This window comes from Danio aesculapii, chromosome 18 (assembly GCF_903798145.1).
Source record: "Danio aesculapii chromosome 18, fDanAes4.1, whole genome shotgun sequence".
Classification (NCBI taxonomy): Eukaryota; Metazoa; Chordata; class Actinopteri; order Cypriniformes; family Danionidae; genus Danio; species Danio aesculapii.
The window spans coordinates 37,269,413-37,292,235 of NC_079452.1; the positions used below are offsets into that span (position 1 = coordinate 37,269,413).

The following is a 22,823-nucleotide window of genomic DNA, read 5'->3' on the forward strand; positions in this document are numbered from 1 at the left end:
TTAGAAACTAGGTTTAATATTCCACAATGGGAATACAATAAGATTAAAGAGCTTTCGGAATTAAGCAATCATTGTTTATACAAGAGCAACATGCACTTTAGGGAATTTGCAAGATATTGGAATCCAAATGTAGGCACGGGGGCTGTAGTTTTGTTAATTTAGAAGTAAAATTGAGTATATTAGATTTTTTGATGTTGCAGACTAGAGAGGCCTGAGGTACGCGGAGATGCTTATTGTAATGGCTTACAGCCTCCATCTCATTAGTTATTAGAATTCTTGGTCTATTCTTTTATCTAACTTAGCAAGACTTGAGAAGGTCTTGCAGATTAATTGTGATTGCAGAGCCACTGAAATTTCAATCCTTGATTGCAAGATAGTTCAATGATTGGACAACTTCATATGCTGGATTTCTTAATAGAGTTTGTGAGGATGCAAATATACTAAAGGATGAAGCATTTTTAGGGATAAAAAAAAATTACAATTGCATTAAAAACAAATTTCACTCTAAAATTGCTAGTAAATTTCACAATTAAAACAGTAACTAATACGTTAAATTAAATGTGGATTTGTTTAGTACACATTATCTTCCTATAAAAAGTAATCTTATAAGGTTAATAAAAAAATAAATGCTTACAATGTAGAAAATACTATATTATTATTAAAAAATATTAGAACTACATAACATTTTTACATTTAGTAATGTAATTTTTTTTTTCACATTACTGGTTTTAATTTGTTTATGAATTAAATAAGACAATTAAATTAAATAAGAATTAAAATACTTTTTTTTTTATTACATTTGAATATAGAATTCAAATAATGTTTTCTTTTCACAGGTATTGCTGGACAGTTGCAAAGAGCACACAGAAAGCATGCGTTTTCCAGCTCTCCGCTCCACCTGCATTTTGAGCATGCTCAGTTTGATTCATTGCATTCCCGTTCATCAGGATGACCTGAAAAATGTCAAACTGCAGGCAAAGACCATCATCGTCAGAATCAGGGAACACATTGACGGGGTAACGAGTTAGAACTCATAAATTTAACATGAACTAATGCATGTAAAATTCATCGAGACTTAATTTTTCTTTCTATCTCATCTTCTCTCACAGCAAAATTTACTTCCAACGCTGATCATTGGGGATCCAGGACATTATCCAGAGATTCCCGCTGACAAACCCATCCAAGGGCTCGGCTCCATCATGGAAACCATTAATACCTTCCACAAGGTTCTTCAGAAGTTTCCAAATAAGCATGTAGACCAGATACGCAGAGATTTATCCACACTTCTGGGTTACCTAGAAGGCATGGATTGCACACTGAAGGAATCAACAAATGGGAAAGCGCTGGACGCTTTTCTAGAGGACAGCGCTTCCTATCCCTTTACTTTAGAGTACATGTCTTTAAACAGACTGAAACAGTTTATGCAAAAGCTGATCGATAATCTGGATCAGCTGAAATTCTGCTGATTAGCAGTTATAGTATACTATTTATTACAAAAAAAAAAAAAAACTATATATTTATAGACCAAAGCATTGCTATTATGTAAAAAGAATGGATGCATTACCTGATGGAAGGCTAAAAACATAGCTTGGGATGCCAAGCAATCTTGTCCTTGCTATGTAAACAAGCACTGGCAATCCGATACTTGCACACATACTTGCTGCTTGCAGGATGACATCAGCACTTGCTGAGCATGCTCAATGATGTCACTGTGTTACCAGAAGAAGCAGGTCAGACGCTGCTGGGAAGCTGGAATTATGGCCTCGTTTTACTTCTTGCTGCAACAACACCAGCATCGTAGGATAAAACAGAATTACACAGATATGTATATAGTATTATATATATTTTTTTCCTACACAGTATGAATCTATGCACTTTGAATATCCTGTGATTATTGTTAATACTTTTGTATTTTTGTGTATTTATGCTTTTTTTATAATGTTTACAATAAATAAAGATATAAATAAATGACGTGACTTAATTTTTGTGAATATTAACAGCACTTTTGTTTTGGTAATCAAAAGTATAAATTATACACAAAACAATAGCACTTTGGTTGAACAGGATTCAGTCGTTTTGGTTCTACATGATTACACTATCTTAACAACACTGCATGATGTTAAACCATCTTAAAATTGAACATGAATAGATGAGGTTGATTAACATGATTTAAATATTTCTATTTAAATGAGTTAATGTTTTTTTGTTGAACAGGTATAATTCATGTTAAATGAACACAAATTTTAAAAGCTGGTTTAACATCAGAGTGCTGTTAAGATAATGTGCAATTTTAAAAAAATGCTGGATTCCACACAAATCCTTCATGTTGTCCAAACACAAATCGGTTAAGTTGAATAATTTTTACAAATTTAAGTGGATTGAAAAAAAACTATTAAGTTGGGAAAAAAACATCAAGAATTGTGTTGTTTCAACTCATTTTATGTAGTTTCAGCAAGCAGCAAAGGTAATTCTTTTGAGTGTGGTGTAATCATGTGAAACCACTGTCCATGGTTAAATTATATTCAAGCAGTGCTGTTTTTTTTTTTTTGTTATATATACAGTTGAAGTCGGAATTATTAAACCCCCTGAATTATTAGCTCCTTTGTTTATTTTTTCCCTAATTTCTGTTTAACTTTCTGTTTAATTTAACTTTTTCAACACATTTCTAAACATAATAGTTTTAATAACTCATTTCTAATAACTGACTTATTTTATCTTTGCCATGATGACAGTAAATAATATTTGACTAGATATTTTTCAAGACACTTCTATACAGCTTAAAGTGGCTTAACTAGGTTAATAAGGCAGGATAGGATAATTATGCAAGTTATTACCAATGGTTTGTTCTGTAGACTATCAAAATATATATATAGCTTAAAGAACTAATAATTTTGAACTTAAAATTGTTTTTAAAAATTAAAAACTGAAAATAAAACATATCAGACTTTCACCAGAAAATAATTATGATCAGACATACTGTGAAAATTTCCTTGCTGTTAAACATAATTTGGGAAATATATATAAAAAAAGAATAAAATTACAAAGGGGGTTTAATAAGAAATTTTGGCTCATTTAATTTGCTTAAAACAACGTAAAATAAAAATTGTGGAAGCAACCATGCTGACATTACTGTAAAACATTACAAAAGTGTATTACCGAGACAGCCGAAACTAATTTTAGGTGCATTTTAAATACTGCATCAAATAAATGTTTATCTTCAATCCAATCAAACATGCAGTTGAAGTCAGGCTAATAAGGGGCTCATGGCCTTAAAATGGCTGTTAAAAAAATTAAAAACTGCTTTTATTCTAGCTAAAATAAAACAAATTAGACTTTCTCCAGAAGAAAAAATATTATCAGAAATACTGTGAAAATTTCCTTGCTCTGTTAAACATAATTTGAGAAACATTTAAAAAAGAAACTTAAAGGGGGGCTAATAATTCTGACTTCAACTGTACATGCTGGCATCACTCTCTTTTATAAAGTCAGTAAAAACAAAACCGTTTTTTTTTTGTTCAGTTTATCAACAAGTTTTTAGTACACAAGTTATTTAACAAGGGATGGCAGAAATAGACTGTTGGCATTTATAAAAGTACATCTGTTTTCAAAGATTGAGGAGAGCAGTTAATTAATGACAGCTAAACCACATGTAGACAAAGTCCATATTGACAACAGCCGCCAACTGATCAAGTCTACAAATCTCTAACTTTATAATGTTTTTAAAAAAACTGTCTGTACTGTACCAGGAGGCGATACGAAACTTGTCATGGATTTCTCTTGATAAACTTATTTCAAGAGACGTCCAAATATAGAAGGAAACAAAGTGTCACGATATCAACAGATTTTCCTTCAGTTCATAAAAACTCAATGGAGCCAACGCCTATAATTCCATCCTCTGAGAATTTTGGAAGACTTTAACATGTTCCTCATCTCAGCTGCTGAACCATTTGCTCTTCTTGACTGCAGTTTTGGTGTTTGATTTGCCCATCAGTTTGTTTTTGTACTGGTTGACCAAACTGTCAAAGCGAGCGTCCTCTCTGTTCTGGAAATTTCTCTTCGCAGGTTTGGCAGGCTGAAACAAGAGACATAGGAAATATAAACAAGAATGTAATAGATACAAAACATTACTAATAACAAAAGTTGGAAATGTTGTACAGTTTCAGGGTGACATTACATTATTATTAGCACTTGTTTTAGCTGAGAATTGTATGTGAAGGACTATATGTTTTTCTTGTCACTGGAGATTTGGTAGGTGTGTAGACGCTGTGTGTTTTTATTATTTTAAATCTGATTTAATTATGAACAAACAATTGAATGCATAAGTAAACAAAACTTTCATTCAACTCTTTGAGACTTACCTTCATATTCATGCTGATTTTTGAAGTGGATTTAGACATGTTCCTCTCTTTCCTGCTGGGCGTTTTCTTCAATTTTACCACAGGTTGTTTCCCTTTATCACGTTTCCTGAGGAATAGTTTGAGGGTCATTGTGAATAACAGTCTATTTACATGGTGGACTGTGTAAGTGGAAAAACTGAACGCTTCACTAGCAAGAAAACAGTTAAACAGACAATCAGCAGCACAAAGATAAAGAATGAGCCTGCATTCGGCCTCTTTACTTTCTCTTTACTTTACTCCTTTACTTTCGTGGAGTTAGGAAATGATGTCGTACGTAATCCGCTGAAGACATGCCTTAGCCTACATATTTAATTTCGTTTGTTAAGCGCAAAACGAATAAATGAACAATAATAATGAAGTGTGGTCAAAAAGTGTGAAGTGTGGAGTTATATCCAATCACATGTCCTATTCTTATGCCCCACATGGTGATACGTCTCAGAAACTCGACAGGTGGACAAATCTAAACTTGTTTTTATTAAAACAAATATAAGTATGCATATACTAAATAATACTGCTAATAATAATAACATTATACAAATGCACATTGTCATGAATCATCTGAAAAAAACAATGCACCTTAACACATCTCCTTTATAGACCAGCACACCTATGAGTCCACAAAGTAGCGCAAATGGATTTGCTATTTAAACAGCGTGGCACAACATGTGAAAAATTACAGTTGCGCTGGTCTAAAAATACCAATAAATCACACTAATACATCTTGTGCCCTATTGCACTGGGTAATAGGTCCCATTCAGCCCCTTAAGAAGATTTTGAGAAACGCAGCCCTAGGCTTTTAAACAGTACTAATATCCAAAAAGAAAAATCCAGGACAAAAAATTATTATCTCCAGGACATTTGGTCATTTCTGGCAAATTCCAGATGATTTCCATGACTGGAAAACAACCCTTTAAATTTTAAGGTTTTCCAGGATGTGTGGAAATCCTGGTCAATGCTACCAAGCCGACCAATCACAGAGCTTGCACTATACATCATCGTGATGAGTAGAGTCGGCAAAAGGGTATGCGACTGTGTGAAAGCTACTTGACAATTGTACTTGAGGCAGAAGTATAAATCAGGCTTTAATGTATCAACAGTTCTGGGTTTAGTTTCTTATGTGGTGAGTGAGTCGTACCTTATCTTCGGGCCTTTATGTGAAGGCATGTGCAGGACCTTCATCCGCTTTTTGCCATCCTTCAGTTCAACATGCTCCACCTCTGGTTTGGTTCTAAAACCAGAGAACTGGCTTCCCTGTGCCATCTCCTGTTTCCCTGCGTTAAACTTGCCCTTACTAGCAATAACATTTCCTTTCTGCAAGAGACCTTTTGTCTTTCCTTTAAACTGCTGTGGCTGTTCTGCTTTTTGGCTTCTCTCATGTTTGAGTCCCTTCTATTGAGGCAAAAAAAGACACAATTTATGAATATCTGAATTCAAAATGTACAAGTATTTCTTTTTAAAATGCATCCAAATCTCACCTTGCTGTTTTCCAGACGAATGGCTTTAATTTTCAGCTTCCTGCCATCCTCCAATGAGAACTCCACTATAGGCCTCTGACGTCAGTGACACAGGAAATAACATCACGCATTCGCAATTAAACATTTGGTCTTGGTTACTAACTAGACCCCAGCTAGCTATTGCTCAACGCTAAATATTTTCCCATTTTATATTAGGTGAAATACCCATGAGTCTTAGCCACAAATGCCATGGAACAGAACGAATCATCTGATTTTTGAGAAGTTGCGTTAAATACAGATCAAAACACATTCCGCTGGGCGTCTGAGGAACGTTAGTTTGTTCATCATTGCGTTTCTTTTTCCTGCATTGAAAAACACTGAAGCACGACTGCTGTGATCCTAAAGCCCTCAATATATATAATATTTCAATATTTATAAACAGGCAAGCTATAGTAACAAAAAGGAATGAGCCTGAAAATAGCTAAAATTCTTCAAGGAGTTAACAATGTTGCTCATTTATCTTTTTAGAAATATTTTGACTTAATAGAGGAACAAACAGGTTATCAAATATCCCATCTAATAGGAAAAAGTGGCCAAAAAAATAGCTTGAACAAAAACAGAAAATTGTGGTGGTCTACCTTTTGGGGGCCAAAGATGTCCGGGTTGTTGTTGAGGTGACGTAGGGCTTGTATAGCATGTTCGTGTTCTTGAAACTCCACAAAGCCGTATCCTAGGGACTGACCCATCACCTGACCCTTAACCGGCTTCTTGTCATACATTATACGACACTGAAGACACATAACAATAGAGAAAGAGATCATCAGGAAATGGAAGTTATGTGATGATTTGGTTGTGCTAACAAAAGATAGCATATGCAATCCTGGACCACAAAACAAAGTTTAAAGTGTCCTTTTTAAATTGAGATTTAAACATCACATGAAAGCCGAATAAATAAGCTTCCATTAATTTATAATGTATTATGATAGGGAAGGACAGAGATACATATATTTGAAAATCTAGAGAGTTAAAGAGCCACTATTATGCGTTTTTGAAAATGACTTTCGATGCAGAGTGTAACACAAATACAGAACTCAAGCCCCTCCCATTTGTTGCACATGCAGACCTGGGAAAATTGAAACCCCCAGCACAACCCACAAACACTGTATCAAAAAAAAAAAGACAAAAACTGTAGCAGATCCTGGCTGAATCATGTCGCGAAGACGCTGTGCTCTGAAGTGTAAGGGAAAGTTACTGTTACTTTTTCAACCCAAAAATGAGACTGAAAAGTCAGCGGTTGAAGTTTTTTTACCTCTGTAAATACCTCAGCATTGTAGCCCCAGCCTTGTGTTGTGTTCCCGTAATTTTTCGGACAAGTGCTTCAGCAATCTACACGCTTACAACGGGGGATTCATCGGCCGTTTGTTAAAGGAAGGATCAGATAAGACTTTTGATGTATTGGAACTTTATCAGTACACAGTTCATGGATCAGTTCCTTCCTCCATTTTACAAGTATAAGTAACTGAAGTGCAATTAAAATAATTGTCTTTGTTTTCTTTAGCTTGCAAAATGTGTATTTAATTGTGTTTTGTTACTTGTAATCACTCCACGCGGCTTGTTCTGTATCTGGTTAACTTTATATTCTCATATCGCGTCTAAAACCACGTTGAAAATGCGGCGCATGCTGCTTTATTTACGGATTTAAATGCATTTGTGAGCACACTGTGTGTGAGCTGTACAGTGTGGGCAGCTTTTCCTAAACATGTGCAGCGGTCAAGTTTCAAAACAAGTCAGCATTTGCCACTATGTGGATTAATACCGAATGTGTGTTATGGTTAAGAATGGAGCAGTATGCTGGTGTTAAACTGCATTGCTTTAATGCACTCCTGCTTACACATATACTCTGCATTCTGACTACTTCAAAGTTGTTGATAAGCCGTGGTGGGTGAATCTCTGTCTCACACTGAACAGAGTCGATCAATCACAACAGGCTGAGTCATCAGACCAATCAGTGCAGATTAGCATCGTGCTAAGGAGAGGTTTTGGAACAAATTAACGGGAGTCATATGGGAGTCGTGGGGATGCTTAGATAAAAATAAATGCATATTATAAGACAACGAAAATGTTTTTTGACCTTGTAAGCATATCAGCCTGTTGTTGCAGACCCCAAAACCGAAATATGACCCTTTTTAATGCATAATTGGTGCTCTTTAAAAAAAAAAACCTAAACACTGAGACAATCACCTTTAAAGTAATCCAAATTAAGTAGTTAGTAATCCATGTTGCAATACTTTTGATATATTAAATAATTTACAGTAGGACATTTACAAAATGTATTCAGTATGATTTTTACTTAATATTCTAAAGATTTTTGGCATGAAAGAAAAATGCATAATTGACTCATACTGTTTATTTTGACTAAAGACAAGTCAAAGACCGTTGTAACACAAGACACGTCACATATGTAAGATGGCAGTTGAAGGTGATGTTGACGATTTCAGCCATTTTGTTTACAATTTATTTAATGTTTTGTTAAATACATTTTAAAATGTAGTTTTTTTTCATCTCATGATTCAGCTGAATTATCAGCATCCTTGGTATGACATGATCCTCAATGTTGTAATCAAAATCAATGTTGAAATCAGTTTTTCTGTGGAAACGACAAACGTACACAAATCCTTTACTCAAGTAGAAGTACAGATACTCATGTTTAAAATGACTCTGGTAAAAGTTGAAGTACTGATTACACTTTTGTACTCAAGTAAAAGTAAAGTAGCACGGCCTCAAAATTGTACTGAAGTTAAAAGTACCCATTACTACTACATGTTTTAGTTTCACTAGGTAGGTAAATATCCGGTTTCCGCCACAGTCCAAAGACATGCGCTATAGGTGATTAGATAAACTAAATTGGCCCTAGTGTATAAGTGCATGTGTGAATGTGAGAGCGTATGTGTGTTTCTCAGTACTTAGTAGCGGCTGGAAAGGCATCCGCTGCATAAAACATATACTGGAATAATACTGGATCCATCCAAATTATCCATCCATATACTGGATGGATAATTTGTGATTCACTACGCTGTGGCGACCCCCTGATAAAGCACGGACTAAGCTGAAGGATAGTGAGTGAGGATAGGTAGGTACTAGACCACCCATCCTGTTGATACATCAGTATAAAATATCTTACATTTCAAATTTTTATGTAAAATGTTTGTTGCCAATTTGATAAAAGTAGCCAAGCAGTATCACACCCTGTAATATTGCCCAACAACACTGCACAAAAAGTCAGCCTATGTATCATCGTCTTGACGCAAACTCACAGCGTTCATCATGTAGTTATGCGGCTGTTAGATCAAAACAACAGCTGCCATTCATGTTCATACACTCTAAAAATAATTCTGCAGGCCTGTATCTCTTTTTTCCTCATTAATGTACACACAGCACACCGTATTGTCAAAAAAAAACACAGAATTGTTGACATTTCTGCAGATTTATTAAAAAAAGAAAAACTAAAATATATCACATGGTCCTAAGTATTCAGACCCTTTGCTCAGTATTCAGTAGAAGCACCATTTTGATCTAATACAGCCATGAGTCTTTTTGGGAAAGATGCAACAAGTTTTTCATGCCTGGATTTGGGAATCCTCTGTCATTCCTCCTTGCAGATCTCTTAAGTTCTGTCAGGTTGGATGGTAAATGTTGGTGGACAGGCATTTTTAGGTCTCTCCAGAAATGCTTAATTGGGTTTGAGTCAGGGCTCTGGCTGGGCCACTCAAGAACAGTCACGGAGTTGTTGGGAAGCCTTTCATTCATTTTCTGTTCAGCTTAGTCCCTTTATTAATCAGGGGTCGCCACAGCGGAATGAACCGCTAAGGTCCTGAGCACTCTGGAGAAGGTTTTTGTCCAGGACATCCCTGTACTTGGCCACTTTCATCTTTCCCTTGATTGCAACCAGTCGTCCTGTCCCTGCAGATGAAAAACACCCCCACTGCATGATCCTGCCACCACCATGCTTCACTGTTGGGGCTGTATTGGAGAGGAGATGAGCAGTGCCTGATTTTCCTCACACATACCGTTTAGAATGAAGGCCAAAAAGTTCTATCTTGGTCTCATTAGACCAGAGAATCTTATTTCTTACCATCTTGGAGTCAATCAAGAGGGCTTTCATTGTCTTGCACTGAGGAGAGGCTACTGTCGGGCCACTCTGCCACAAAACCCTGACTGGTTGAGGGCTGCAGCAATGGTTGACTTTCTACAACTTTCTCCCATCCTTTGACTGCATGTCTGGAGCTCAGCCACAGTGATCGTTGGGGTCTTCTTTACCTCTCTCACCAAGGCTCTTCTCCCCTGATAGCTCAGTTTGGCTGGATGGCTAGCTCTAGAAAGGATTCCGGTCATCACAAATGTCTTCCATTTAAGGATTATGTCACTGTGCTCTTAGGAACCTTAAGTGCAGCAGAAATATTTGTAACCCTAGCCAGATCTGTGCCTTGCCACCACAATTCTGTCTCTGAACTCTTTGAGCAGTTCCTTTGACCTCATGATTCTCATTTGCACATTTGTCATGCATTGTAAGCAGTAAGGTCTTACATAGAGAGGTGTGTGACATTGCTAATCAAGTCCAATCAGTATAATCAAACAAAGCTGGACTCAAATGAAGATGTAGAACCATCAAGGATGATCACAAAAAATTGACATAACCGGAGTTAAATATATGAGCCACAGCAAAGAGTACTTAGGACCATGTGATATTTCAGTTTTTTTTTTTTTATAAATCTACAAAAATGTTAACAATTCTGTGTTTTCTTGTCAATACGGGGTGCTGTGTGCACATTAATGAGAAAAAATGAACTTAAATAATTTTAGTAAATGGCTGCAATATAACAAAAAGGTGAAAAACGTAAAGGGGTCTGAATACTTTCTGTACCCACTGTAAACAGTACTTTTAAGACCTTGAAAAAACCTAAAGGATGTAGGTCAAAATCATGCAAAAACTGCTCCATGAACCGTCACCTCAAAGCCTTAATATGACTTTACAGGATTTAGGAATATATCTATTAAAAAACACTGAGAAACAGACTAAACACTGCCCTCTAGTGTTAAAAGAAATAACTACGACTACTAAAAACTAAGATCAGCCCAAAAAAACACTTGGATGAAGCGTGTGTGTTTGAGTGCATTACCTCAATGATGCGAACCCCTTTTCCTCCAGCAGCCGAGACGCAGATGTTGAACAATTTATTTTTATCAACACTCTTGGGCAGATTATGAACACACAGCCTTGTTTTAGACACATAGACGTTAATATCTTTTAATCTTGCCCGCTTCAACTCCTCAAACTGAAAAAAAAAAACACACACACAGAGGAGGGAAAAACTGTTAATTAAAAACATAAAGAAAAATCTGTAGCCCCTTTACACCTGGCATGTTCATATAACAAAAAGACTTTGTAGTTGGTATCTCAATCTACTTTGTACATTTGGTAGCTCAATTTCTTTTAAATCAGCCAAGGTGACAAAACTTCCTGAAGCAATGTTTTTAATCTTATTTTTAAGTATAACTTTAGCACACTTTTTATAAATATGTAAATGACCTATTTTGCAATAGAACTCAAAAACATCTGTACAGAATTAATAATAAAATATATTATACAAAACACCAACCGAAGACACCATGCCAGGTTCAAAGTGAGTTATTATTTACTTCTAATTGACTATAAATGTAGGAAACAGTACTGATTTCAGTGCATTTAAATCAGTGTCACTGTTGTCAACTGAAATTTGCACATTTACTTTAATATTACAACTTATAAAACTTAAAGGGCACCTACACTGAAAAAAATTATTCAAAGATTATTCTTTGGATTTACTAAATTTTTTTACGTTGAGTGGTTGTAAACAATTTATTTGTGTTGAATTTAAACAAACAAATTAAGTTGAATATTGCTCAATTTTATTTGTTTATTTAAATTCAACACATCAACTTTTATAAGCTGTTCGGAGAGAACAATGTGTAGGTATAGTGTGTCCACTGTCATACTGGAGTGATACAAACACAACAAGTCTCTTTTTTTATTTCCTGACATTAAAATAGGACCAAAATCCTAGTGATTTTGAGGCCCACCGCAATGTGACGTAGGAGTGTCGTTTTCCCCACCCACCCAGAACTTTTTTTGCAAAGAAACCAAGATTAAAAATATCTGTTCCAACTCAGATTTAAGTTTTATAAGTTTAAAACGTTTTTAAAACATAGCATGTTTGTAATAAAGACAGTAAAATCTCTATGTAATTCTTAACCGCTATAATCAACACAGCCTCATAGTAGGGCTGTGCGATTTGGGGAAAATATCTGATTGCGATTTTGATTTGATTTGCGATTTTATTTTGTAGTCAAGCTTCAGCGCAAAAATCTGTGTAGTAGGTTCTTACTGCTAAAAAGCTGTGAGTGTTAGTTAAAAAAAGGAACTAATAAGATATTAACTAACTCCAACTTTTATTCAAATGTGTTTATAAAGATTCTGAAATTAAACACAAATTTTTCTCTAGAGCAAACAGCAGTGAGTTATGGTGTTATGTGAAGTCCTAGTGGCTTCGTGATGTTTTTTCATATGGTGTAACAGCTGCAAACAACTCTGAAATTGTACTTTGCTGTTGCTAGCTACTAGATTGAGTGTCACTGGCAATACTTTTAGTTGGTTTTTAGTAAGATGCTCCTCATACAGCCGCCTGTGGTGCTTTTTTTAGGTGCTGACTGTTGTATTTCCTCGTGCTGTGGCAACAGTTCTGCGACAGCTCTTACAAATGACCTGTTTTTATTTGGTGTCTGTGACTTTGAAACCAAAATATTCCTATATTACCAACATGTTGTTTTTCTTTGATATGACTTCATTTATTAATGCTTCTGAAGCGGCAGATGCCATCATCCCACTTTTCCGTGCTTTCCTGTTTGTTTTATTGTGGGCTTTCTGTCAGTAAACGTGCATATGTGTGTGTCTACTGCAAACAGCATTTGTGTGCGACTCATCATTTCAGAAAGGCTTGAATAAACTCCACCACAAATACATCAAATAAACTTATTTGGTATTTTTGACTAATGAGCTGTATTACATCCCTGTCTGTCTCTGTCACTGACTGCTGTTTATACGATGTAACACAGTAGAAGCAGACACGCAAGTGGGGGCAGTGGGCGGAGAGAAGCATCTCATGTGCATTTAAAGCCACAGACTACAAATACAGCTACACTGTACTCAGACACCAAAATGGCCAGATTCTGGAGGCTATAATAAATTATCTGATGGGTATTTTGAGCTGAAACTTTACAGACACATTCGGGAGACACCAAAGATGCATCTTATATCTTGTAAGAGGGGTAAAATAGGTGCCCTTTAAAACTACAAACAAATATTAAAAAAACTAAATAAATAAAACTTCACAATTAAATCTGAACTCACACAATAAAGGCTAATTAAAGATACATTAAAAAACAAACTATAATACCATGTAAATAATCGCAGTATAGTATAAAATACGTCATAAAAACAAAATTTCTGTACTAACTCTTGTCCTTTTTGCAATGTCAGCTTCTGAAATTCCCTCTGCAGCCTTGGTTCCAGCACGGATCACTGGATGGATTAAAGAGTTAACAGGTTTAATCTTCTCTATTATTGGCTAATTCAGTAATTGTTCGATGTTTAACAATTGGCTTTACTCACAGCCCTCTCTGGCCAGGTAAAGGTTTCTGGAGCCGGTGTGAGTTTTCACTTTCTTGTCCTTAAATTTGGCAGCATCGTCTCTGTTTATGGCCATCAAAATGTTCAATCTCCTACCGTCCAACTTAATGCCACCGAACTGAAATAAACATGAGTCAGCACAAAGATTCAGTTTACTAGTGATGATAAAAATATAGATGAAAATAAGAAATGCAGGAGGATTGTATAACCTCTTTTTCATCTAGAGTAGCAGCGATACATTTCTCGGCAGCTTCTTTACTTTTGAACTGAGCAAAAGCACAACCTATACAGAGACAGACAAGGAAAAAAGAAATTACTATGTAGAATGAACTTCAGATCCATGCAGGCTGGGTGTTTTTGGTTATTGAAAATACCTTTTGAAACCCCCGTGTCAGGGTTCATCACCACACGGACATAACTGAGCTCGCCAAACTGCAGCAAAACTTCCTCCAAACCCTCTTCTTCAGAGTCAAATGACAGGTTTCTGACAGAAGCCATAAAGAAATGTGAATTAAAGTACACATGAAATCAAGATGAACCATATAGATTTTTTTAGCTCACATTACTAGTTTTGTGGTGAACAATTCATCTGTTCATGTTATTAAGAAAAACAAAATAGTTTGTCCTTAATTGTAATCTAAAATTGAAATCTGAAAATGCAAGGCTTTCAGTTAAATTCTGAAAATGGGTGCACTCACACTAAGCTACCCAAACCGTGCCCAGGCGCATTTCCCAGTTCGTTAAAAAGTGTGAGTACTCCGAATCAGGCCCAGGCACAGTTCAGTTGGCCGATCCTGGCCAGGTTGGAAGAGGTGTGCCAGGCCGCGGATCAGTTGGGCTTTGGCGCGGTATGCTCGTAGTATGAATGCAAAGCGCGCCTGAGGCCGAAACTGAAGACGCGACATCACTTTTAAGTGACTGTTTCATATGGATATGCAAACTTCACACAGAAATGCATACTGATCCAGCCGAGGCTCGAACCAGTGACCTTCTTGTTGTGAGGCGACTGCGCTACCCACTGCGCCACCAGTAATGAAATTTGTAATCAATTTTTTCCAAAGTGATTTTAAAACATATTTTAAGCGATCTTAAGGCAAAACAACGTTTACAGAAGTATTATAGAAATATATTACCTCTGATCTATACATCTAAAAATGTAAATTGTCTATTAAATCATTTTTTAGTAAGACATTCCATAAATGTTTTTAGATATCCAAGTAAAATAAACCCATTTCATACAATTTATCCAGAGTTTTCTTTTAAAAATGTCCTGCCATTATCAGCGTGCAATGAAGTAGGAGTGTGGTTAAGAATATTGTGGCTGAAGCTGTCAATCTGATGAAGGGAAAAGAGAAGGACTGCGACTCCACACGTGGAAGAAATGGCTCAGACTTTGATTGAAAATGATCAAAACAAAACAAAAAAATTCAACGAATGGAACTTACACAAATTACTTGTTCACCTGAAAAATAAACATTGTAAACAAAAATATAAATGTAAACAAATAAGTAATTAAAAATGTAAAATACATTAAACTAAAGGAAACTAACAAAATAAATAAAATATTTGATTAAAATGGAAATTATATATAATACTTAACTTTGCAAGTTAACTATTTTGCAGTAAAAATTTGATCATCATCATACAAGAAACTATATAGACTACTTTTACATTTTAAGAGAGGGATCCCTCACATAAGATTTATCATTTGTGGGTCTGCATCTAAATGACTGGCCAGTTTGCATCATTTATCTATGGAATTATAACATATGACAACAAAGCAACTCATCTGTGTTTCTTGGTCTCAACAATGCAGTTTTGACACAGTGCAGTTTTTTTTTTGTGGAAAGTAAGTATATGATTTTCACCTGATGAAGACGGTTCTTCCTTCATTCACATCAGAAGGAAGAGGGTTTCTCTTCTTCTTTGAAGATGCTGAGGAAAGTGATTTACAGAGTCACAATGTTAGAGACACGCTACATGCATAATATGATTCGTAAAAGGTGTCTATTTATAAATAAATAAATAATAGTCACTTTTTCCTTCACTTTCATCATCATCGTCGTCGTCGTCATCATCATCATCATCATCGTCGTCGTCATCGTCATCATCATCATCATCATCTTCACTGACATCACTGTCTGTCTGTTGAGATTCATTTTCTGCATCCTCCATTTCACTGCCACTGGAATCATCATCATCTTCATCCTCTGACGAGTCACTTTTCTTGGATATGGACCTAAGCACAAGACAGACATTGGGTTAAATTTAAGGAATCATTACGTTCAAACTCATCATCTGCTGCACTTCCTGTACTTACTTTTTCTTGTTGCCTTTATTTTCATTTGCTTCTTCAACCTTTACAGTCACATTCTCTTCTTTGATATTTACTGCAAGATATCCAGACACACCTCAGAATAAATGCAATTTAAACACTCTTTACAAGAATAATGATGCGATTCGTGTGAAAATACAAATCACCAGCTGCTGAAGCTGATTGGGTGGCGAGATACTTGTCTTTCGCTATTGCCCAGTCCACCGCCACCTGTCTGTCTGAGAGAAAAGCAGCAACATTTTATTAGTAGCAAAAAAATAAACTGTCCAAATATACTACTGGGTGAAAGTTTGGAATAACTAATAAACACACTTCTGATAACCAAGGCAGCGTTTATTTGAAATAAATTACAGTAAACAGTGAAAGTGTGAAAAAAAATTACGAGAAAAACTTAAAGCTAAAGTATACACATATTAAACTTTATTTTAATGAAATTTATTCTTATCAAGTCTTCGGTGTGATGAAATCCTTTAGAAATATCGGTTACAGGAATCAGAGAGTGAAATTCAACACCTTTTAAGACTTTTTTTATAAGACTCTTTCCATACATTTAAAGACCTTAAAACCACTTTTCAACCAGAAACACTGGCAGGAAATTAACAGTTTATTAACTAAATATTAATGTAAGAAACTAATCCAAAACATTATTAAAATTCTGAATAAAAATCTATTAAATCTAGTTAATTCAGCAGGTAGAAGCCTATAGAACTGCAGAAATAATGGTGTTGCCTTGATTACTGCAGTAAACAAAGCAGCGTGATGTCATATATATACACATGTATATGTGTGTATGTATATGTGTATATATATATATATATATATATATATATATATATATATATATATATATATATATATATATATATATATATATATGTGTGTGTGTATGTATATATATGACATCACGCTGCTTTATTTACTGCAGTCTGATAATATTTTTTCTTCTGGAGAAAGTCTTAATTGTTTTTTTTCAGCTAGAATATATATATTTATTTATTTTTTCTATACTGGTGCTTTTTCTTTTTTATTTAGCATTTAAACTATGTTGTACATTAAATTATTTAGGGTCACCCAGTGGCCCTGAGGGGGAGAAACTCTGCAGAAGTGTGTTCAGTTTTAAAGATAACTCACCTTTAATCTTCTTTCCGTTCATCGCAGCCAGAGCTTTTCCAGCTTCTGGCATGCACTTAAAAAGCACAAATGCAAAACCTCTCTTCTTCCCATCTGCACAGACATAATGTTAGAAACTAACCAAGATGGAAGACTGTATGAAAAATTGAAGACATGCTTTTAAACAGTCGCATATACTTGATGGTCAAACTTTAACCTGGTTTTAAGGGAATCTTGGCCTCAAGCACTGTTCCAAACTCCGAGAAGATCTGCTTCAGATCATCTTCTTCACACTGAACATAAACCGCATGAATCAATTTAACATGCTGGAAGTCAAATCTCTGCATTGTTTCTTTATATTTAGTTGATTTACCTTAAAGCTGAGGTTTCTGATGATCAGCCGAGATTTTAATTTGAGCTTCCTTATGCCTTTAAACTTTTCAGTACTGGTGGTTTCTTCTGCTTTGTGAAGTTCCTCTGTATCTTCTGGATCTGCAAGACCTTTTAAGACTCATTTCAAAATTCTAAACAAACCCTATACGGCAGATGCAATTTCAACACTTCCTACAAAGAGCAAAAGTTAAAAATGAGAAAAAAAAAATGAAAATACAAATTACCAGCTGATTCAGTGTTCGATGCAGTCCAGTCCACTTCCACCGGTCTGTCTGAGATAGAGAAACAAACATTTCAGCAAAAAAGTAGCAAATACATTACTGGATCCTAAGTCTGGATTAAGTCTTGTATTAATTCAAGGCCGCAAAATTGTGAAACATTATTACTTATTAATTATTATTCATTAAGAAGAGCTGTCTATCTGTCTATCTGTCTATCTATCTATCTATCTATCTATCTATCTATCTATCTATCTATCATTCAATCTGTCTATCCATCCATTGTTCTAGCAATCCATCAATATTAAATGTAATTTATTCCTGTGAGGGTAAAACACATTTTTGCAGCATTTACTTGTGTCAAGAGATCCTCCAGATATCATTCTAATATAGAATATAAAAAAAGAAAATATATATTGCAGAAAAAAATATATACATATATTTTTCAAATATCAAATATTCATTAATAAATTTGTGGATCCACTAAATTATTAAGAATTAAGAATCATTAAGAAACAAAAATAACAGAATATAAAAATAAGATAAAGAAGTTTTTACAAATACAAAAGAATAAAAGAGCAGCAATAATGATTTAGAAAAAATCAATAAATGAAAATTATTATAACAGAGCAACAATAAATGATAATAATCTTAATATTAAAAATATTAAAAAGAATAAAAATAGTTAAATATCAAATAATCTTTAATAAAAAGTGCTTCCACCAAATTATTAAGAGCAAAAACAACAGAATATAAAAAATAAGATAGTAAGAAATATTACAAATAAAAATCACAATAAATAAAAATAGCAGCAATAACTATTTAGAAATAAACAATAAATGAAAATATTAACAGAGCAACAATAACAACTGATAATAAATAATATAATAATAATAAATTATATTAAAAAAGAAAAATATTTATATATTTTTTCAAATATTCATTAATAAAATGTGTTTCCACTAAATTATCAAGAAACAAAAACAATAGAATATAAAAAATATTACAAATAAAAAACACTTAATAAAAGAGCAGCAATAATTATTCAGAATAAACAATAAATGGAAAAAAATATAACAGAGCACCAATAATAAATAATAATAATAATATTAACAATAAATAATAATATTAATTAGGAATAAAACACAATGTTAAACTGATGGATAATAACTAGAATGTAGGGATTACAGATGTTTCAAGAACTGTTTTTTTTTTTGTTTTTTTACTCACTCACTCAGTCACAACCAGGGGCAAAAAAGATCTAAGTTCAAAACAAATGACTTCTTTTTCCCCTTCAAAACTAATATAGTTATTTTTTTTAAAGCATAGACATCATGTTAAACCATAACACCCAGTGGCTCTGATGTTGAAAAAAAAAAACTTGCAAAAGTGTGTTCAGTGTTAAAGACAACTCACCTCTAATTGCCTTTTTGTTCATCGCTGCCCGAGCTTTTTCAGCTTCAGACACGCACTTAAACTGCACAAATGCAAAACCTTTTTTCTTCCCATCTGCACAGACAAAGTTAGAACAAACCAAGGTGGAAGACTGCATAAAAAAAAAGAAGAAATGCTTTAATCACTTCTTTTTGGTCAAACTTTTACCTGGTTTTAAGGGAATTCTGGTCTCAAGCACTGTTCCAAACTCAGAGAAGATCTGCTTCAGCTCATCATCTTCACACTGAACATAAATCACGAGTCAATTTCAGTCAATGTTGAAAGTCAAAACTAAGCATTGTTCCTTTATATTATGCATTACATTACCTTATAACTTAGATTTCTGATGACCAGCCAACCGTTTACTTTTTTCTTTGTTGGGCTTTGAATCTTTTCAGTGTTTTTGGTTTCTCCTGATTTCTGAGTTTCCGTATCTCCTGAATCTGTGAAACATGTTCAGATTTCTTTCAAACTAAAAACAACAACAACTCAGGATTAAAATAAATGCAAAAAGTAAAAAATAAATAAACCTTCATTAGTTTTGCCATTTTTTTTCCTTTTCTTATGATCAAGTTTTTTCTTGGCCACAGTTATGATTATCTTCTGGTCATCATACAATTTGACTTCTTTTATGGCCCGCTGTGCATCATCTTCCATGGAGTACGTCACATATCCAAAGCCACGGCATTTTTTAGTCTCTGTGAACAACAAAAGAACACAGCATATTTTGACTTTTTTATTAAATCAAGAGACAACAGGAAACTCAGTGTAATATATTCAATCAAATTACATCTGTGACAATTTTTTCCTTGAGGTAGAGGAGTCGAAACAAGAGTATTTGAAAAGTTTAGATGCAAAAACCTCTAAATGCCATCAGAAATTTTCTTCTTAAATGAGCATTTTTATCAGGCTCCTGTGTGTATGTTCAGTAATATCACTTTTATGGCAAAGAATAAGTCCTTTTCCTGTTCTTCAAAGTGAAATATCTCAACATAAACAAAGGATAATTGAAATTTCTGATGGCACTTAGAGGTTTTTGCATCTGAATCTTCCTTTGATAAACATTAGTAGGGCTCCATCGATATTGCAATGTGCACATCTGCAATAGTCACATCACAAGATATGCAATGTTCAGTCTCAATCAAGGGTGTAGAATTAGCATGGACGGAGAAGACGTGTCCCCACCAATATTCACAGATTATTAAAATGTTCCCACCAATAATTTAATGGCTGCCTAAATAAAATAATGCATTGTCCAAATTTTCCAGTCAGACCTCCCCCTTTCCAGCATTTGACAAATAATGTAAATTTACGTTTACACCATAATAAGACATCCTTGATTTAATATTGTTTTTATTACCAATTGTATTTGATTTAGTTATTAAAGTTTCTTTTTTTAAGTGTGAAACCCTCAGTAAACGGAAGTCTTTAGTAAACTACCTTTTGGCCAGACATTTCTTTAACTTTACATTTTAAATGTGAAGTTACATTTTAATTTTACAATGGGGGGGGGGTCATGTCAAATTAGTTCCCTAGCACTATCAAAAGCAAATCTACGTCCCCTCGGTTTGAATTATAGTTGACCAGAAGCTACAGAATTGTATTTATTTACTATATTTACATGAATTTTATCAGATTTATGCAAAAAATATATATAATTATATTCTCACTTATAATTTTAGTCCAAATATCAACATTTCAAGTGAAAACAAGATTATTTTACTTAACCCACTGGCAGATTTTATTTATTCTTTTATTAAGTTGATTAAAAACAGTATTTTACTTGATATGAGAATTTTTTCTATTTTTGAACTAGAAACAAGACAAATACTGCTAGACTCAGCAGAAAACTGTCAAATAGAGCCATTCAAACTATCTTTTGAAACTGTATTCATACAGCAATATTTAATCGCAGAAAATAACATATCACAATATCAGATTTTTCCAATAGCGTGCAGCCCTAAACATTACAGTTAAAACATTTGGTGTGAGTCATTTATATTTTTGTAAAACATGCTTAAAATATTGTTGCACCAGATTTGACACCAAAGACTAAGGTAATGATGGTGAAAATTCTGATTTGTATCAAAGGAATATATTACAGTTTAAAATATATAAAAACATAAAACAACATGGTTTGATTGTGTGCGTTACATTTTAAAATAACTTTCCTTTATTTGATTTTAATGAAAAAAATAATGCGTATATGTTTGACAATTCAAGTAAAACAAATATAAATACAAAAACATTCCATATTCTAGTAGTCTTTTCATGTTAAATGTATAAAAACATTAATTTAAAACATTATGATTATATTATTATAGGTATTTTCCTCAACCACACACATTTATGTCACAATCACTTGACATTTATTACTGACATTATTATATTTTGATATATACCAAAATTGCTTACAACATGTCATTTGGTATTTCTGCATTTGGCATACGGTTTCCTCAACAGGTTACAAATATGATATATTTGACAAATAAAATATACATATCACAAAAAAATATATAATTTTCAAAAACTGTTTAAACGACATGCAGATTGATTCATTAGACAAGTCTAAACAAAATTAGTCATGAGGTTAATCACCTGCTATAATCAGTCATGTACTTCATTTATCTTACCTTTATCACCGACTACGAAGCAATTCTTCAGTGGTCCTATTTCAGAGAATATTTCTGCCAGATGCTCATTGCTGGCTGTTTCAGGTAATCTCCTGATAAATAAAGTCACCGCAGGCATTTTCACGGCGTGTTCAGCTCGACTGTTCTTCACAGCCTGCAAACGTCTCCAAAACAACCCGCTTGATTCTGATTATGGCAGATATTGTTAAGTATAACCGTGTGTCTGTAGGACAGTAAACAGTGCAGTTGTAATAATGCACGTTTTCTCACATGTTTCTGCTGTGGAGGAAGTTGTCAAGACGGAGATTCCTCGGTTGTGCTGAACATTAGTGAGTCTCTGCGCTGTGAGGAACAGCACTGGCACCTGCTGGACTGGAGAGATAATGTGCAGGTAACGTAGAGCTACTACGAAAACTCCATGAAAAAGTTCAAAAGAACCGTCACGACATAACGTTCCTGTTGTTTTGTGTCGAAAGCTGCCAATATTAGTCAGCTGAAGTCGAGAACCAGACCCATGGAGGACCAATCCGAGAACCATCACTTAAAGAGCTGGTAAGAAACGGAAATAATAAATAGTTTTGTGTTCCACGGAAGAAGAAAGTAAAGTTAGGCTGTAGTGACAGGAACAGTGATAGATGCTATCCTGGTAATAGTTTACTTGGTAAATATATAGATATTGAAAACAAATGTACATTTTGTGACTTGGAAGAACTAACGTTATCTAGCCATCTCTCAGAAAAGACAAATGTTGAAATTTGTTTAAATACATTGACATACTTTTCTTTTATTACAACTCTAAATCTTGCATTCAATACATTGCTAATCTTTTTATTATAATGGGTAAGTTTTTTTATTCACAAGTATAATTTTTTGTAAAATCTGGCTATTTTTTAACTGACTACAAGGCAAAATCTGGTAGCCTGAAGTCCTGATCTACACCATGCCTGGTGGGCTATCTAGATATTAGCGGCCCGACTGAAAAAAACAAATACCCTTGACTTTCATTGTATAACCTCATATAATTTCCCCTCTTTTTTACTTTATTTAAGTTATATATTTAAATGTTGTTTTCTCTCTCTTCTTTAAAATTTGTTATGCAGATTGTAACACCATCTCTGTATTTTTT

The 22,823-nt window shown here is 34.2% G+C and overlaps 2 protein-coding genes across 3 annotated transcripts; one reads left to right on the forward strand and one right to left on the reverse strand.

Moving 5' to 3' along the window:
- The first annotated feature begins 852 nt into the window (after positions 1-852).
- lepa (leptin a) lies at positions 853-1,466 on the forward strand. Its single transcript, XM_056478717.1, has 2 exons — positions 853-1,016; positions 1,110-1,466. The coding sequence occupies exons 1-2, from the start codon at positions 873-875 to the stop codon at positions 1,464-1,466; spliced, it is 501 nt and encodes a 166-aa protein (XP_056334692.1). The 5' UTR covers positions 853-872.
- Positions 1,467-3,049: 1,583 nt separating this feature from the next.
- Positions 3,050-21,996, reverse strand: rbm28 (RNA binding motif protein 28). Of its 2 annotated transcripts, none has more exons than XM_056478572.1 (23): positions 21,698-21,996; positions 19,595-19,762; positions 19,392-19,507; positions 19,233-19,308; positions 19,047-19,139; positions 17,637-17,684; positions 17,393-17,511; positions 17,237-17,312; positions 17,041-17,133; positions 16,056-16,127; positions 15,895-15,964; positions 15,611-15,813; positions 15,443-15,509; positions 13,949-14,058; positions 13,784-13,857; positions 13,557-13,692; positions 13,402-13,466; positions 11,029-11,184; positions 6,490-6,639; positions 5,873-5,947; positions 5,533-5,786; positions 4,359-4,464; positions 3,050-4,072 (listed from the first exon to the last, which is right to left on the reverse strand). In XM_056478572.1, exons 1-23 carry the CDS (start codon positions 21,813-21,815, stop codon positions 3,932-3,934), a joined length of 2,586 nt encoding a protein of 861 aa, XP_056334547.1. In that variant the 5' UTR covers positions 21,816-21,996; the 3' UTR covers positions 3,050-3,931. The 2 variants fall into 2 exon arrangements, with proteins under 2 accessions (XP_056334547.1, XP_056334546.1); XM_056478571.1 differs by having other exon boundaries at positions 17,393-17,520.
- Between the last annotated feature and the right edge of the window lie 827 nt (positions 21,997-22,823).

What these genes read in the sequence shown, in the direction of transcription:
- lepa (XM_056478717.1), top strand. Translation starts at nt 873, where the DNA reads ATGCGTTTTCCAGCTCTCCGCTCCACCTGCATTTTGAGCATGCTCAGT. An exon ending in TCAGGGAACACATTGACGGG is followed by an intron (nt 1,017 to 1,109) that starts GTAACGAGTTAG and finishes CTTCTCTCACAG; the next exon opens with CAAAATTTACTTCCAACGCT.
- rbm28 (XM_056478571.1), bottom strand. Translation starts at nt 21,815, where the DNA reads ATGCCTGCGGTGACTTTATTTATCAGGAGATTACCTGAAACAGCCAGC. An exon ending in GAACAAAAAGGCAATTAGAG is followed by an intron (nt 17,685 to 19,046) that starts GTGAGTTGTCTT and finishes TCTCTATCTCAG; the next exon opens with ACAGACCGGTGGAAGTGGAC. An exon ending in GAACGGAAAGAAGATTAAAG is followed by an intron (nt 16,128 to 17,040) that starts GTGAGTTATCTT and finishes CTTTTCTCTCAG; the next exon opens with ACAGACAGGTGGCGGTGGAC.